General features: G+C 48.4%; 1 protein-coding gene across 10 annotated transcripts in view; it reads left to right on the top strand.

Annotated features, from left to right (window-relative positions):
* The first annotated feature begins 2,788 nt into the window (after window positions 1–2,788).
* The window catches only part of LOC138638785 (SLAM family member 7-like), a 60,354-nt gene continuing 45,667 nt past the window's right edge, over window positions 2,789–17,475 (top strand). For 4 of the 10 annotated variants that reach the window (XR_011312555.1, XR_011312554.1, XM_069728382.1 and 1 more), the window contains exon 1: window positions 2,789–2,939. Coding sequence is in view for 5 of the 10 variants with exons in the window: in XM_069728382.1 (XP_069584483.1) it covers window positions 2,894–2,939 (46 nt within the window). In the remaining 5 variants the exon portion in view is untranslated. The other 6 variants (XR_011312553.1, XR_011312551.1, XM_069728390.1 and 3 more) reach the window with 6 other exon arrangements.

Here is a 17,475-nt window from a genome sequence, read left to right as displayed (position 1 = left end):
TCAGGTGTGAGGGGAACTCAGCGCTCTGCCTTGTGAGCACATGAGAAATCCTGACGCATCCTGATCCTGATGCAAATGCAGGTCCATGCGTCCCTATGTTAAGTGTAGGGATGTAATCTGGATCGGGATGCATCAGGATTGGTACACATCACACCGTACCAAAGCGCTAGAGTGAAAGCAGACCCATCCGTGCGGCCACTAACCAGGAGCCCCCATGTTACATACAGGCTCCCAATGCATTTTATTACCATTAGCACACTATAACATAGGGCACAAGCCCTTCTAGTGAGGCCGTTCACTGTATGACAGCACAGAATGCATAGTCTACATTATGTCTGCATCCTGCTCCCATACAGTTTCATCACTTTCCCATACAGCACATCCCTTGCTTCTGAGCATGCTCAGTTCCGCATAACGGATCCCTGCACACGGAATCATATGGATCCGTGCGTGTCTTGGATCCGTGCTCCATGTTAATTCCAGACGTGCAGCCACGGGTCTGTCCATGTCCCTGCGTGTTTTTCAGATGACACAAAACTGCAACAAGTTGCGTTTTTGTGCATCTGGTAAAATATGCAGACACATGGATCCGTGGGAAAACGGTGACAACTGTAAACGCGGTGAAAGGTGTACGGAGCGGAGTCATGTGTAAGAGGTGTACGGAGCCATGTGTACGAGGTGTACGGAGCACAGCCGCGTGTACACAAGGTGTACGGAGCGGAGCAGCATGTGAAAGGTGTACGGAGCGGAGTCGTGTGTACGAGGTGTACGGAGCACAGCCACATGTGTACGAGGTGTACGGAGCGGAGTCGTGTAAGAGGTGTTCGGATGAGAGCAGAGTGTGAAAGGTGTATGGAGTGGAGCCATGTGTGTACGAGGTGTACAGAGCAGAGCCACGTGTGTACGAGGTGTGCGGAGCAGAGCCATGTGTGTGCAAGGTATACGGAGCGGAGCAGTGTGTGCAATGTGTATAGAGCGGAGCCGTGTGTGTACGAGGTGTACGGAGTAGTGCCGTGTGTGTACGAGATGTATGGAGAGGAGCCGTATGTGTATGAGGTGTACGCAGCAGAGCCGTGTGTGTGCAAGGTATACGGAGCGGAGTAGCTTCTGCAATGTGTATGGAGCGGAGCCGTGTGTGTATGAGGTGTACGTAGTGCCGTGTGTACGAGATGTATGGAGCGGAGCCGTGTGTGTATGAGGTGTATGGAGCGGAGCTGAATGTGTACGAGGTGAACGGAACGGAGCCGTGTGTGTTTGAGATGTATGGAGTGGAGCCGTGTGTATGGAGCGGAGCCATGTATGCAAAGTGTACGGAGCGCAGCCGCGTGTGTAGGAGTAGCTATGTGTGGCCATTATACAGTATGAAGCATCATGTGCGGTCACTATACAGTATGGAGCATCATGTGCGATCATTATACAGTATGGAGCAACATGTGTGGCCATTATATAGTATTGAGCATCATGTGGGGCCATTATACAGTATTGAGCATCATGTGGGGCCATTATACAGTATGGAGCATCATGTGGGGCGATTATACAGTATAGAGCATTATGTGCGGTCATTATACAGTATGGAGCATCATGTGTGGCCATTATACAGTATTGAGCATCATGTGGGGCCATTATACAGTATGGAGCATTATGTGCGGTCATTATACAGTATGGAGCATCATGTGGGGCCATTATACAGTATAGAGCATCATGTGGGGCCATTATACAGTATGGAGCATCATGTGGGGCCATTATACAGTATGGAGCATCATGTGGGGCCATTATACAGTATGGAGCGTCATGTGGGGCCATTATACAGTATTGAGCATCATGTGGGGCCATTATACAGTATGGAGCATCATGTGTGGCTATTATACAGTATGGAGCATCATGTGTGGCCGTTATACAGTATGTAGCATCATGTGTGGCCGTTATACAGTATGGAGCATCATGTGTGGCCGTTATACAATATGGAGCATCATGTGTGGCTATTATACAGTATGGAGCATCATGTGTGGCTGTTATACAGTATGGAGCATCATGTGGGGTCATTATACAGTATTGAGCATCATGTGCGGCAATTATACAGTATGGAGCATTATGTGTGGCCGTTATACAGTATTGAGCATCATGTGCGGCCATTATACAGTATGGAGCATCATGTGTGGCCATTATACAGTATTGAGCATCATGTGTGGCCATTATACAGTATTGAGCATCATGTGTGACCATTATACAGTATGGAGCACTGTGTGGCCATTATACAGTATGGAGCATCATGTGCGGCCATTATACAGTATGGAGCACTGTGTGGCCATTATACAGTATGGAGCATCATGTGCGGCCATTATACAGTATGGAGCACTGTGTGGCCATATTTTTTTGTTTATAATTATTCTTTATGAACAATGTGATCAGCAGTGCTAAATGGGTGTGGTTGAGACGGGGATATGGGTGTGACTAGTGAATGGGTGTGGTCAGAGGCGTGGCCTAAAATTTGCCGTGGCGCGCGTTGCGCGCCGCTAACTTTGTCCCTCTTTCCCAGCTTCAAAAGTTGGGAGGTATGATACTATGATACCAAACAATGTGCCGAGTCCCTCCTCCTATACACAGTATATGCCATGGGTGAGGGCAGTAAACTATATCTTTATTTGGGACTAAGGTAACTCAAATCCTGACTCCAGCATAGAAGGATGGTGTAACACTGATGCTTGCAGTCTGGGGGCACTGAAGGGTTAACAATAGGAAGCCCTCGTTTTTCCTTTTCCCATCCACCCTGTCCTGTGCTCTCCTCACTGCTCCTCCCACATGAGTCACAGTGTGAGCTGCTTCGTTTCCAGCTCTCTGTGTGCAGGCTGCAGGGTGTCTTTTTTTCACTCTTTGTTAATCAGAAATCATCAACATGAATGTGGAGATTCTTCTCACTGCGCTGATTCTGTTTCCTTTAGGTAAGTTTCCCTGTATAGATATATGCAGGATGAATATAAAGCACACAGAGCACAGACTGATGATGTTATTTCATATATGGAGATAATGCAAAATATTATATGTACTGAAGATTTCCTTTCCAGGAGAAGCAAAGACAACCTCCTGCATTTGTTAAAATATTCTGTATAATATTTTCTGGGACTCAATTGTATAGAAAGATAACGATATATATATACAGGCTCCAAAGAACATCTTGTCTTCACATCTCACTCTAATAACATTATTCAGTTGTTTCTATTTTTTTAATCGAGAAGTTTATTTTAATTTCTTCTAATGTCCTTTACATTGAATTTGAACTTTTCATTTTATTTATTTTAATGTTATTGATTTCCCCCCAAATCACCAAATCTTACATTTCATAGTCCGAAATTTCAGTGTCATCATTGAAATGTGAAACAGATGTTGGATAAGATTACACAGCTTTAGAGGTCTTATGTTATGCTTCAGTTTTTTTTTCCCTAGAGAAACATACAGATAACGTCATACAAGCCCATACAAGTATTATATAGGAACAAAACCTTAGTATGGTGCTATATGGAGGCATTGTATGGCAGAATACAGAATGCTTTTCGCTCTAGGTGAGGTCATATTCAGACTTTATCAGTAGAAAAAGCATTTAATGTTCTGGACCGATACTGTACGTTGATGTCCTTCAAAAATTCTTAAAAATTGCCCCATCATGAGCTGTATTCTATAGTTAGGGGGCAGACAGGGGACGTCAGGCACAGGGGGCAACGCAGATGATTCCGCATCTGGGGTTTATTAGCCCTACAAAACTTAATTCCGCTATACAATTATATTTCTGCTTCAAATTGCACTGTAGTTAGACTTTTTTTTAACAGTTATATGGTCACTATGTGGTGGTATTATATTTGCACTATATGATGGTGTAGTGTGTCTCCACTAGGCTAAGCCTTCCATATGTGTGAGATAAAAGTCGGCCTAGTCCAGGGGTGTCAAACTGCATTCCTCGAGGGCTGCAAACAGGTCATGTTTTCAGGATTTCCTTGTATTGCACAGGTGATAATTTAATCACCTACACACATAATGATTCCAGCACCTTGTGTAATGCAAAGGAAATCTTGAAAACACGCATGGTCTGAGTCCCTCGAGGAATGCAGTTTGACACCCCTGGCCTAGTCCACTAATTTTGGTGGGATTAGCCAGCCACACTCCCGACTCTTCCCCAAAAGATGATGTGACTTGGTTGATCATTTTGTTTAGTGGGAGAGCAGAGAGAACACGGGAACGCTCGGCTGAGAGTTCCTGTGCATGGGGGAGATGGAAGAATATTTTTGCAGTGAATGGTGGTGGTACCAAACTTAATTTGATTGTGATTTTTGCTAAATTAGGGTTTTGTTAGCGACATATTCCCATTTCGTCGGAGTTCTATATATTGGAAAACTGTGCAGAGTAAGTAGCTTTTTCACTAGCCCCAAGGAAATCCAATAACTAGCGATATCCACATCACCAGTGCTACTTTCTTATGAGACATTTGTAAATAAATAGGCTATCCAGTTGAAAAAAGATAGGTTTAGATGCATTCCTAAAGAAAAAATATAGATACCGTATATACTCGAGTATAAGCCGAGATTTTCAGCCCAAAATTTTGGGCTGAAAGTGCCCCTCTCGGCTTATACTCGAGTCAAGGTGGGTGGCAGGGTCGGCGGGTGAGGGGGTGAGGGCGCTGAGGCATACTTACCTAGTCCCAGCGATCCTCGCGCTGTCCCTGCCGTCCCACGGTCTTCTGTGCTGCAGCTTCTTCCCCTCTTCAGCGGTCACGTGGGACCGCTCATTACAGAAATGAATAAGCGGCTCCACCTCCCATAGGGGTGGAGCCGCCTATTCATTCCTCTAATCAGCGGTGCCGGTGACCGCTGATTAGAGAAAGAAGCTGCGGCACCGAAGACCAGGCAGAGGGACAGCGCGAGGATCGCCAGGACTAGGTAAGTATAGCATATTCACCTGTCCGCGTTCCAGCCGCCGAGCGTCGCTCCATCTTCCCGGCCGGCGCCTCCATCTTCCCGGCGTCTGCGCTCTGACTGTTCAGGCAGAGGGCGCGATGACGCATATAGTGTGCGCGGCGCCCTCTGCCTGATCAGTCAGAGCAGAGACGCCGGGAAGATGGAGGCGCCGGAACGAGACGCCGGGAGCTGCAATCAAGGGAGGTGAGTATGTGTTTTTTTTTTTTTATTGCAGCAGCGGCGGCGGCAGAGATTTATGGAGCATCTATGGGGCACAGTGAACGGTGCAGGGCACCGTATATGGCACATCTATGGGGCACAGTGAACCGTGCAGAGCACCGTATATGGCACATCTATGGGGCACAGTGAACGGTGCAGAGCACCGTATATGGCACATCTATGGGGCACAGTGAACGGTGCAGAGCACCGTATATGGCACATTATGGGGCACAGTGAACGGTGCAGAGCACCGTATATGGCACATTATGGGGCACAGTGAACGGTGCAGAGCACCGTATATGGCACATCTATGGGGCACAGTGAACGGTGCAGAGCACCGTATATGGCACATCTATGGGGCACAGTGAACGGTGCAGGGCACCGTATATGGCACATCTATGGGGCACAGTGAACGGTGCAGGGCACCGTATATGGCACATCTATGGGGCACAGTGAACCGTGCAGAGCACCGTATATGGCACATCTATGGGGCACAGTGAACGGTGCAGAGCACCGTATATGGCACATCTATGGGGCACAGTGAACGGTGCAGAGCACCGTATATGGCACATCTATGGGGCACAGTGAACGGTGCAGAGCACCGTATATGGAGCACATCTATGGGGCACAGTGAACGGTGCAGAGCACCGTATATGGCACATCTATGGGGCACAGTGAACGGTGCAGAGCACCGTATATGGCACATCTATGGGGCACAATGAACGGTGCAGAGCACTGTATATGGCACATCTATGGGGCACAGTGAACGGTGCAGAGCACCGTATATGGAGCACATCTATGGGGCACAGTGAACGGTGCAGAGCACCGTATATGGCACATCTATGGGGCACAATGAACGGTGCAGAGCACCGTATATGGAGCACATCTATGGGGCACAGTGAACGGTGCAGAGCACCGTATATGGAGCACATCTATGGGGCACAGTGAACGGTGCAGAGCACCGTATATGGCACATCTATGGGGCACAGTGAACGGTGCAGAGCACCGTATATGGCACATCTATGGGGCACAATGAACGGTGCAGAGCACTGTATATGGCACATCTATGGGGCACAGTGAACGGTGCAGAGCACCGTATATGGCACATCTATGGGGCACAGTGAACGGTGCAGAGCACCGTATATGGCACATCTATGGGGCACAGTGAACGGTGCAGAGCACCGTATATGGCACATCTATGGGGCACAGTGAACGGTGCAGGGCACCGTATATGGCACAGCTATGGGGCACAGTGAACGGTGCAGAGCACCGTATATGGCACATCTATGGGGCACAGTGAACGGTGCAGAGCACCGTATATGGCACATCTATGGGGCACAGTGAACGGTGCAGAGCACCGTATATGGCATATCTATGGGGCACAATGAACGGTGCAGAGCACCGTATATGGCACAGCTGTGGAGCACAGTGAACGGTGCAGAACACCGTATATGGCACATCTATGGGGCACAATGAACGGTGCAGAGCACCGTATATGGCACATCTATGGGGCACAATGAACGGTGCAGAGCACCGTATATGGCACAGCTGTGGAGCACAGTGAACGGTGCAGAGCACCGTATATGGCACATCTATGGGGCACAATGAACGGTGCAGAGCACTGTATATGGCACATCTATGGGGCACAATGAACGGTGCAGAGCACCGTATATGGCACATCTATGGGGCACAGTGAACGGTGCAGAGCACCGTATATGGCACATCTATGGGGCACAGTGAACGGTGCAGAGCACCGTATATGGCACATCTATGGGGCACAGTGAACGGTGCAGAGCACTGTATATGGCACATCTATGGGGCACAGTGAACGGTGCAGAGCACCGTATATGGCACATCTATGGGGCACAGTGAATGGTGCAGAGCACCGTATATGGCACAGCTATGGGGCACAGTGAACGGTGCGGGGCACCGTATATGGCACATCTATGGGGCACAGTGAACGGTGCGGGGCACCGTATATGGCACATCTATGGGGCACAGTGAACGGTGCGGAGCACCGTATATGGCACATCTATGGGGCACAGTGAACGGTGCAGAGCACCGTATATGGCACATCTATGGGGCACAATGAACGGTGCAGAGCACCGTATATGGCACATCTATGGGGCACAGTGAACGGTGCAGAGCACCGTATATGGCACAGCTATGGGGCACAGTGAACGGTGCAGAGCACCGTATATGGCACAGCTATGGGGCACAGTGAACGGTGCAGAGCACCGTATATGGCACAGCTATGGGGCACAGTGAACGGTGCAGAGCACCGTATATGGCACATCTATGGGGCACAGTGAACGGTGCAGGGCACCGTATATGGCACAGCTATGGGGCACAGTGAACGGTGCAGGGCACCGTATATGGCACAGCTATGGGGCACAGTGAACGGTGCAGAGCACCGTATATGGCACAGCTATGGGGCACAGTGAACGGTGCAGAGCACCGTATATGGCACATCTATGGGGCACAGTGAACGGTGCAGAGCACCGTATATGGCACATCTATGGGGCACAGTGAACGGTGCAGAGCACCGTATAAGGCACAGCTATGGGGCACAGTGAACGGTGCAGAGCACCGTATATGGCACATCTATGGGGCACAGTGAACGGTGCAGAGCACCGTATATGGCACATCTATGGGGCACAGTGAACGGTGCAGAGCACCGTATATGGCACATCTATGGGGCACAATGAACGGTGCAGAGCACCGTATATGGCACATCTATGGGGCACAGTGAACGGTGCAGAGCACCGTATAAGGCACAGCTATGGGGCACAGTGAACGGTGCAGAGCACCGTATATGGCACATCTATGGGGCACAGTGAACGGTGCGGAGCACCGTATATGGCACATCTATGGGGCACAGTGAACGGTGCAGAGCACCGTATATGGCACATCTATGGGGCACAGTGAACGGTGCAGAGCACCGTATATGGCACAGCTATGGGGCACAGTGAACGGTGCAGGGCACCGTATATGGCACAGCTATGGGGCACAGTGAACGGTGCAGAGCACCGTATATGGCACAGCTATGGGGCACAGTGAACGGTGCAGAGCACCGTATATGGCACAGCTATGGGGCACAGTGAACGGTGCAGAGCACCGTATATGGCACAGCTATGGGGCACAGTGAACGGTGCAGAGCACCGTATATGGCACATCTATGGGGCACAGTGAACGGTGCAGAGCACCGTATATGGCACATCTATGGGGCACAGTGAACGGTGCAGAGCACCGTATAAGGCACAGCTATGGGGCACAGTGAACGGTGCAGAGCACCGTATATGGCACATCTATGGGGCACAGTGAACGGTGCAGGGCACCGTATATGGCACATCTATGGGGCACAGTGAACGGTGCAGAGCACCGTATATGGCACATCTATGGGGCACAGTGAACGGTGCAGAGCACCGTATATGGCACATCTATGGGGCACAGTGAACGGTGCAGAGCACCGTATATGGCACATCTATGGGGCACAGTGAACGGTGCAGAGCACCGTATATGGCACATCTATGGGGCACAGTGAACGGTGCAGAGCACCGTATATGGCACATCTATGGGGCACAGTGAACGGTGCAGAGCACCGTATATGGGGCACATCTATGGGGCACAGTGAACGGTGCAGAGCACCGTATATGGCACATCTATGGGGCACAGTGAACGGTGCAGAGCACTATATGGCACAGCTATGGGGAAATATGAACGGTGCAGAGCACTGTATGGCACAGCTATGGGGAAATAATGATCTATTTTTATTTTTGAAATTCACCGGTAAATGCTGCATTTCCTACCCTAGGCTTATACTCGAGTCAATAAGTTTTCCCAGTTTTTTGTGGCAAAATTAGGGGGGTCGGCTTATACTCGGGTCGGCTTATACTCGAGTATATACGGTATTTCAAATATGTGTATTATGAATGTTAGGCGGGAGGTAGAAAATAACTGCCTTTAATGCCGCTCTACCGATGCAACTGTTGCATTGCAAACTAATATCACATTTTAAAATTCCCGGTATGTTTCACCAGAGACCCAGCTTTATCATGGACTATGAAACCTGATGAAGCTAGGTTTACAGTGAAACATATATTAGGAGAGCTTTGTCTGATTTGTTAATGAATTGAGCTGGTCCTGATGATTAATTGTATTATTGAACAGCTACGTTGCTGTCGGTCAGGTCAAAAGGAACCTGAATATTTAAGAAATTAAAAATGAGGTTTTGTTTTTATTAAGACAATATTTACAGTTATATGAAAAAGTTTGGGCACCCCCTATTAATCTTAAGCTTAATGTTTTCTAAAAATTGTTTGAATGCAGATTGCACATTTTCTGTTAGTACAATAAACCTCATTTCAAGGCAGAAACATTACTGTGTTCAACAGTTATTAGATCTATGAAACTGAAGTAGCTGTTGCAAAAAAAAACAATTTTTAGAAAATATTAAGCTTAAGATTAATAGGGGTGCCCAAACTTTTTCATATAACTGTATGTGTGAGATACAGCTGAAATTGGATGAAACAAATTACACAGCTAAAATATTGGGAAAGTGGTAGCGTTAAAAAAATTCAAATTAATTAAAGTGGTTGTATGTGATTAGAAAATATGAAATAAAGTCACATTCTATCTCTGGTTTTGCAGTGTAAAACCATTTAAGTGAATAGGGAGGTGGTGGGAAACCATCTTACATAGAAAAGGGGTGATATTAATGGAAGAAAAGCTATTTTCTAATTTCATACATCCCCTGTAACATTGAGGATTCTGAAAATTAACCATAATACTTGTGTAATCTATTCCATCTGTCCATCTGCTGGTTACTTTGGTTTCTCTCATGCTCCATAACATCATTTAACAAATGAAAAGAGTTGAGGAGTCATTGTGGTCATAGCATTCTTTTTTAAACTGCTTGTTTCTCATTGGTTCCATGATTGATCTACAATCTGTATAATTACAGAATTAAGATGAAAGGATTTTAAATAAGCATCTGGATATAGTGACTGGTATCCAGCTGAAAAGGAGATGGAGGGAGGAGAAAATTATCCTTGCAGCTGATTGGCTAAGAGTAGCTGACTCATATTCTACACACCCATATCCTTTCTGCTTGGATGCCCGAAAAAGAAAAAGTGTAATTTGGTATTATAACTAAACTTAAGTTTAAGGGGATTCCCGTTTTGGACATTTATGGCATATTCACCTGAATGGCTCTTTCCGTTTACTTCTATGGAACCTCTGCAAATAGGTGATATGCGTCTACCACTTCAAAATGACCTAGAATGGTATAGTATATGAAAACTGCTTTTCTGCACCATGCACACATTTTTTTTGGTTCTTTTATATAAAGAACTAGCTGAAGAGCCCGGCGTTGCCTGGGCATAGTAAATATCTGTGGTTAGTTATAGCACCTCACTTCTCTTATTTTCCCATCACGCCTCTCATTTTCCCAATCACATCTTTCATTTTCCCCCTCATATCTCTCATTTTCTCCCTTACACCTCTCATTTTCTCCCTCACTCCTCTCATTCCCCCCTAACACTTGTCATTTCGACCTCACATCTGTCATTTTCCGATCACTCCACTATTTTCCCTCACTCCTCTTTCGACCCCACATCTGTCATTTTCCGATCACTCCACTATTTTCCCTCACTCCTCTCATTTTGCACTCACACCTTTTCATTTTCACCTCAGTATATACATGTTTGTCATCTCCCTTATATATAGTATACACCTGTATGTCATCTCCTGTATATAGTATATACCTGTGTGTCATCTCCCCTGTATATAGTATATACCTGTATGTCATCGCCTTCTATATATAGTATATACCTGTATGTCATCTCCTCCTGTATATAGTATATACCTGTGTGTCATCTCCCCTGTATATAGTATATATCTGTGTGTCTTCTCCTCCTGTATATAGTATATACCTGTATGTCATCTTCTATATATAGCATATACCTGTATGTCATCTCCTCCTGTATATAGTATATACCTGTAGGTCATCTGCTCCTGTATATAGTATATACCTGTGTGTCATCTCCTGTATATAGTATGTACCTGTATGTCATCTCCTCTATATAGTATATACCTGTGTGTCATCTCTCCTGTATATAGTATATATCTGTGTGTCATCTCCCCTGTATATAGTACCGTATATACTCGAGTATAAGCCGAGATTTTCAGCCCAAAATTTTGGGCTGAAAGTGCCCCTCTCGGCTTATACTCGAGTCAAGGTGGGTGGCAGGGTCGGCGGGTGAGGGGGTGAGGGCGCTGAGGCATACTTACCTAGTCCCAGCGATCCTCGCGCTGTCCCTGCCGTCCCACGGTCTTCTGTGCTGCAGCTTCTTCCCCTCTTCAGCGGTCACGTGGGACCGCTCATTACAGAAATGAATAAGCGGCTCCACCTCCCATAGGGGTGGAGCCGCCTATTCATTCCTCTAATCAGCGGTGCCGGTGACCGCTGATAGAGAAAGAAGCTGCGGCACCGAAGACCAGGCAGAGGGACAGCGCGAGGATCGCCAGGACTAGGTAAGTATAGCATATTCACCTGTCCGCGTTCCAGCCGCCGAGCGTCGCTCCATCTTCCCGGCCGGCGCCTCCATCTTCCCGGCGTCTGCGCTCTGACTGTTCAGGCAGAGGGCGCGATGACGCATATAGTGTGCGCGGCGCCCTCTGCCTGATCAGTCAGAGCAGAGACGCCGGGAAGATGGAGGCGCCGGAACGAGACGCCGGGAGCTGCAATCAAGGGAGGTGAGTATGTGTTTTTTTTTTTTTATTGCAGCAGCGGCGGCGGCAGAGATTTATGGAGCATCTATGGGGCACAGTGAACGGTGCAGAGCACCGTATATGGCACATCTATGGGGCACAGTGAACGGTGCAGAGCATTGTATATGGCACATCTATGGGGCACAGTGAACGGTGCAGAGCACCGTATATGGCACATCTATGGGGCACAGTGAACGGTGCAGAGCACCGTATATGGCACATCTATGGGGCACAGTGAACGGTGCGGAGCACCGTATATGGCACATCTATGGGGCACAGTGAACGGTGCGGAGCACCGTATATGGCACATCTATGGGGCACAGTGAACGGTGCAGAGCACCGTATATGGCACATCTATGGGGCACAATGAACGGTGCAGAGCACCGTATATGGAGCACATCTATGGGGCACAGTGAACGGTGCAGAGCACCGTATATGGCACATCTATGGGGCACAATGAACGGTGCAGAGCACCGTATATGGCACATCTATGGGGCACAGTGAACGGTGCAGAGCACCGTATATGGCACATCTATGGGGCACAGTGAACGGTGCAGAGCACCGTATATGGCACATCTATGGGGCACAGTGAACGGTGCAGAGCACCGTATATGGCACATCTATGGGGCACAGTGAACGGTGCAGAGCACCGTATATGGCACATCTATGGGGCACAGTGAACGGTGCAGAGCACCGTATATGGCACATCTATGGGGCACAGTGAACGGTGCAGAGCACCGTATATGGCACATCTATGGGGCACAGTGAACGGTGCGGAGCACCATATATGGCACATCTATGGGGCACAGTGAACGGTGCAGAGCACCGTATATGGCACATCTATGGGGCACAGTGAACGGTGCAGAGCACTGTATATGGCACATCTATGGGGCACAGTGAACGGTGCAGAGCACCGTATATGGCACATCTATGGGGCACAGGGCACCGTATATGGCACATCTATGGGGCACAGTGAACGGTGCGGAGCACCGTATATGGCACATCTAGGGGGCACAGTGAACGGTGCAGGGCACCGTATATGGCACATCTATGGGGCACAGTGAACGGTGCAGAGCACCGTATATGGCACATCTATGGGGCACAGTGAACGGTGCAGAGCACCGTATATGGCACATCTATGGGGCACAGTGAACGGTGCAGGGCACCGTATATGGCACATCTATGGGGCACAGTGAACGGTGCAGAGCACCGTATATGGCACATCTATGGGGCACAGTGAACGGTGCAGAGCACCGTATATGGCACATCTATGGGGCACAGTGAACGGTGCGGAGCACCGTATATGGCACATCTATGGGGCACAGTGAACGGTGCAGAGCACCGTATATGGCACATCTATGGGGCACAGTGAACGGTGCAGAGCACCGTATATGGCACATCTATGGGGCACAGTGAACGGTGCAGAGCACCGTATATGGCACATCTATGGGGCACAGTGAACGGTGCGGAGCACCGTATATGGCACATCTATGGGGCACAGTGAACGGTGCAGAGCACCGTATATGGCACATCTATGGGGAAATATGAACGGTGCAGAGCACTGTATATGGCACATCTATGGGGCACAATGAACGGTGCAGGGCACCGTATATGGCACATCTATGGGGCACAGTGAACGGTGCAGAGCACCGTATATGGCACATCTATGGGGCACAGTGAACGGTGCAGAGCACCGTATATGGCACATCTATGGGGCACAGTGAACGGTGCAGAGCACCGTATATGGCACATCTATGGGGCACAGTGAACGGTGCAGAGCACCGTATATGGCACATCTATGGGGCACAGTGAACGGTGCAGAGCACCGTATATGGAGCACATCTATGGGGCACAGTGAACGGTGCAGAGCACCGTATATGGCACATCTATGGGGCACAGTGAACGGTGCAGAGCACCGTATATGGCACATCTATGGGGCACAGTGAACGGTGCAGAGCACCGTATATGGCACATCTATGGGGCACAGTGAACGGTGCGGAGCACCATATATGGCACATCTATGGGGCACAGTGAACGGTGCAGAGCACCGTATATGGCACATCTATGGGGCACAGTGAACGGTGCAGAGCACTGTATATGGCACATCTATGGGGCACAGTGAACGGTGCAGAGCACCGTATATGGCACATCTATGGGGCACAGGGCACCGTATATGGCACATCTATGGGGCACAGTGAACGGTGCGGAGCACCGTATATGGCACATCTATGGGGCACAGTGAACGGTGCAGAGCACCGTATATGGCACATCTATGGGGCACAGTGAACGGTGCAGGGCACCGTATATGGCACATCTATGGGGCACAGTGAACGGTGCAGAGCACCGTATATGGCACATCTATGGGGCACAGTGAACGGTGCAGGGCACCGTATATGGCACATCTATGGGGCACAGTGAACGGTGCAGAGCACCGTATATGGCACATCTATGGGGCACAGTGAACGGTGCGGAGCACCGTATATGGCACATCTATGGGGCACAGTGAACGGTGCAGAGCACCGTATATGGCACATCTATGGGGCACAGTGAACGGTGCAGAGCACCGTATATGGCACATCTATGGGGCACAGTGAACGGTGCAGGGCACCGTATATGGCACATCTATGGGGCACAGTGAACGGTGCAGAGCACCGTATATGGCACATCTATGGGGCACAGTGAACGGTGCAGAGCACCGTATATGGCACATCTATGGGGCACAGTGAACGGTGCAGAGCACCGTATATGGCACATCTATGGGGCACAGTGAACGGTGCAGGGCACCGTATATGGCACAGCTATGGGGCACAGTGAACGGTGCAGAGCACCGTATATGGCACAGCTATGGGGCACAGTGAACGGTGCAGAGCACCGTATATGGCACATCTATGGGGCACAGTGAACGGTGCGGAGCACCGTATATGGCACATCTATGGGGCACAGTGAACGGTGCAGAGCACCGTATATGGCACATCTATGGGGCACAGTGAACGGTGCAGGGCACCGTATATGGCACAGCTATGGGGCACAGTGAACGGTGCAGAGCACCGTATATGGCACATCTATGGGGCACAGTGAACGGTGCAGAGCACCGTATATGGCACATCTATGGGGCACAGTGAACGGTGCAGAGCACCGTATATGGCACATCTATGGGGCACAGTGAACGGTGCAGAGCACCGTATATGGCACATCTATGGGGCACAGTGAACGGTGCAGAGCACCGTATATGGGGCACATCTATGGGGCACAGTGAACGGTGCAGAGCACCGTATATGGCACATCTATGGGGCACAGTGAACGGTGCAGAGCACTATATGGCACAGCTATGGGGAAATATGAATGGTGCAGAGCACTGTATGGCACAGCTATGGGGAAATAATGATCTATTTTTATTTTTGAAATTCACCGGTAAATGCTGCATTTCCACCCTAGGCTTATACTCGAGTCAATAAGTTTTCCCAGTTTTTTGTGGCAAAATTAGGGGGGTCGGCTTATACTCGGGTCGGCTTATACTCGAGTATATACGGTATATACCTGTGTGTCATCTCCTCCTGTATTAGACCTCGTTCACACATTATTTGCTCAGTATTTTTACCTCAGTATTTGTAAGCTAAATTGGCAGCCTGATAAATCCCCAGCCAACAGGAAGCCCTCCCCCTGGCAGTATATATTAGCTCACATATACACATAATAGACAGGTCATGTGACTGACAGCTGCCGTATTTCCTATATGGTACATTTGTTGCTCTTGTAGTTTGTCTGCTTATTAATCTAATTTTTATTTTTGAAGGATAATACGAGACTTGTGTGTGTTTTAGGGCGAGTTTCGTTTGTCAAGTTGTGTGTGTTGAGTTGCGTGTGGCGACATGCATGTAGCGACTTTTGTGAGATGAGTTTTGTGTGGCAACATGCATGTAGCAACTTTTTGTGTGTCGAGTTGCATGTGACAGGTTAGTGTAGCAAGTTGTGTGCAGCAAGTTTTGCGCATGGCGAGTTTTGCGCATGGCGAGTTTTATGTGTGGTGCCTTTTGAGTATGTGCAAGTTGTGTGTGAGGCAACTTTTGCATGTGCTGCAACTTTTGTACATGTGGCAATTTTTCCGCGTGTGCAAGTTTTGCGTGTGGTGAGTTTTCCATGAGGTGAGTTTTGCACTTGTGGCGAGTTTTGCGTGAGCCTAGTTTTTGCATGTGGCGAGTTTTGCGCGTGGCGAGTTTTGAGCGGCAACTTTTGTGTTTCGACTTTTATGTGGCGAGGTTGGTGTATGTGTGGTGAAATGTGTGCTGAGGGTGGTATATGTGTTCAAGCAAGTGGTAGTGTGTGGCGCATTTTGTGTGTGTCCATATCCCCGTGTGTGGTGAGTATCCCATGTCGGGGCCCCACCTTAGCAACTGTACGGTATATACTCTTTGGCGCCATCGCTCTCACTCTTTAAGTCCCCCTTGTTCACATCTAGCAGCTGTCAATTTGCCTCCAACACTTTTCCTATCACTTTTTCCCCATTATGTAGATAGGGGCAAAATTGTTTGGTGAATTGGAAAGCGCGGGGTTAAAATTTCGCCTCACAACATAGCCTATGATGCTCTCAGGGACCAGACGTGTGACTGTGCAAAATTTTGTGGCTGTGGCTGCGACGCCTCCATCACTTTTCCTTTCACTTTTTCCCCATTATGTAGATAGGGGCAAAATTGTTTGGTGAATTGGAAAGCGCGGGGTTAAAATTTCACCTCACAACATAGCCTATGATGCTCTCGGGGTCCAGACGTGTGACTGTGCAAAATTTTGTGGCTGTAGCTGCGACGCCTCCAACACTTTTCCTTTCACTTTTTCCCCATTATGTAGATAGGGGCAAAATTGTTTGGTGAATTGGAAAGCGCGGGGTTAAAATTTCGCCTCACAACATAGCCTATGATGCTCTCGGGGTCCAGACGTGTGACTGTGCAAAATTTTGTGGCTGTAGCTGCGACGGTGCAGATGCCAATCCCGGACATACATACATACATACATACACACACACACATTCAGCTTTATATAGTAGATGAGATTTTTGGTTGTTTTTTTTTTCTTGAGGAAATCCTGTTAAATGTCACAGGTAGAGGCAACCATACCGTAGGCGTATTCAAAGCGAAGACGGTCAACGTCAATGAAACAATTGAAGGAAACTTATAGTAGAAAAACAACGGAAAGTATCCAAACAATAGACTAATGCGGTAGCAGCGGAAAATAACTTATTGTGAGCAAGTGAGCACAGTAGCTTTACTATGAATTAACACATGTGGAATTTTATACCGTACTTAACAAAAAAGTGTGAAACAACTGAAAATATGTCTTATATTCTAGGTTCTTCAAAGTAGCCACCTTTTGCTTTGATGACTGCTTTGCACACTCTTGGCATTCTCTTGATGAGCTTCAAGAGGTAGTCAAGGGAATGGTCTTCCAACAATCTTGAAGGAGTTCCCAAAGATGCTTAGCACTTGTTGGCCCTTTTGCCTTCAGTCTACGGTCCAGCTCACCCCAAACCATCTCGATTGGGTTCAGGTCT

The sequence above is a fragment of the Ranitomeya imitator genome, chromosome 1 (assembly GCF_032444005.1).
Source record: "Ranitomeya imitator isolate aRanImi1 chromosome 1, aRanImi1.pri, whole genome shotgun sequence".
Classification (NCBI taxonomy): domain Eukaryota; kingdom Metazoa; phylum Chordata; class Amphibia; order Anura; family Dendrobatidae; genus Ranitomeya; species Ranitomeya imitator.
Note: the sequence above shows the minus strand (reverse complement) of the source record. Positions and strands in the feature narration are given on the sequence as shown.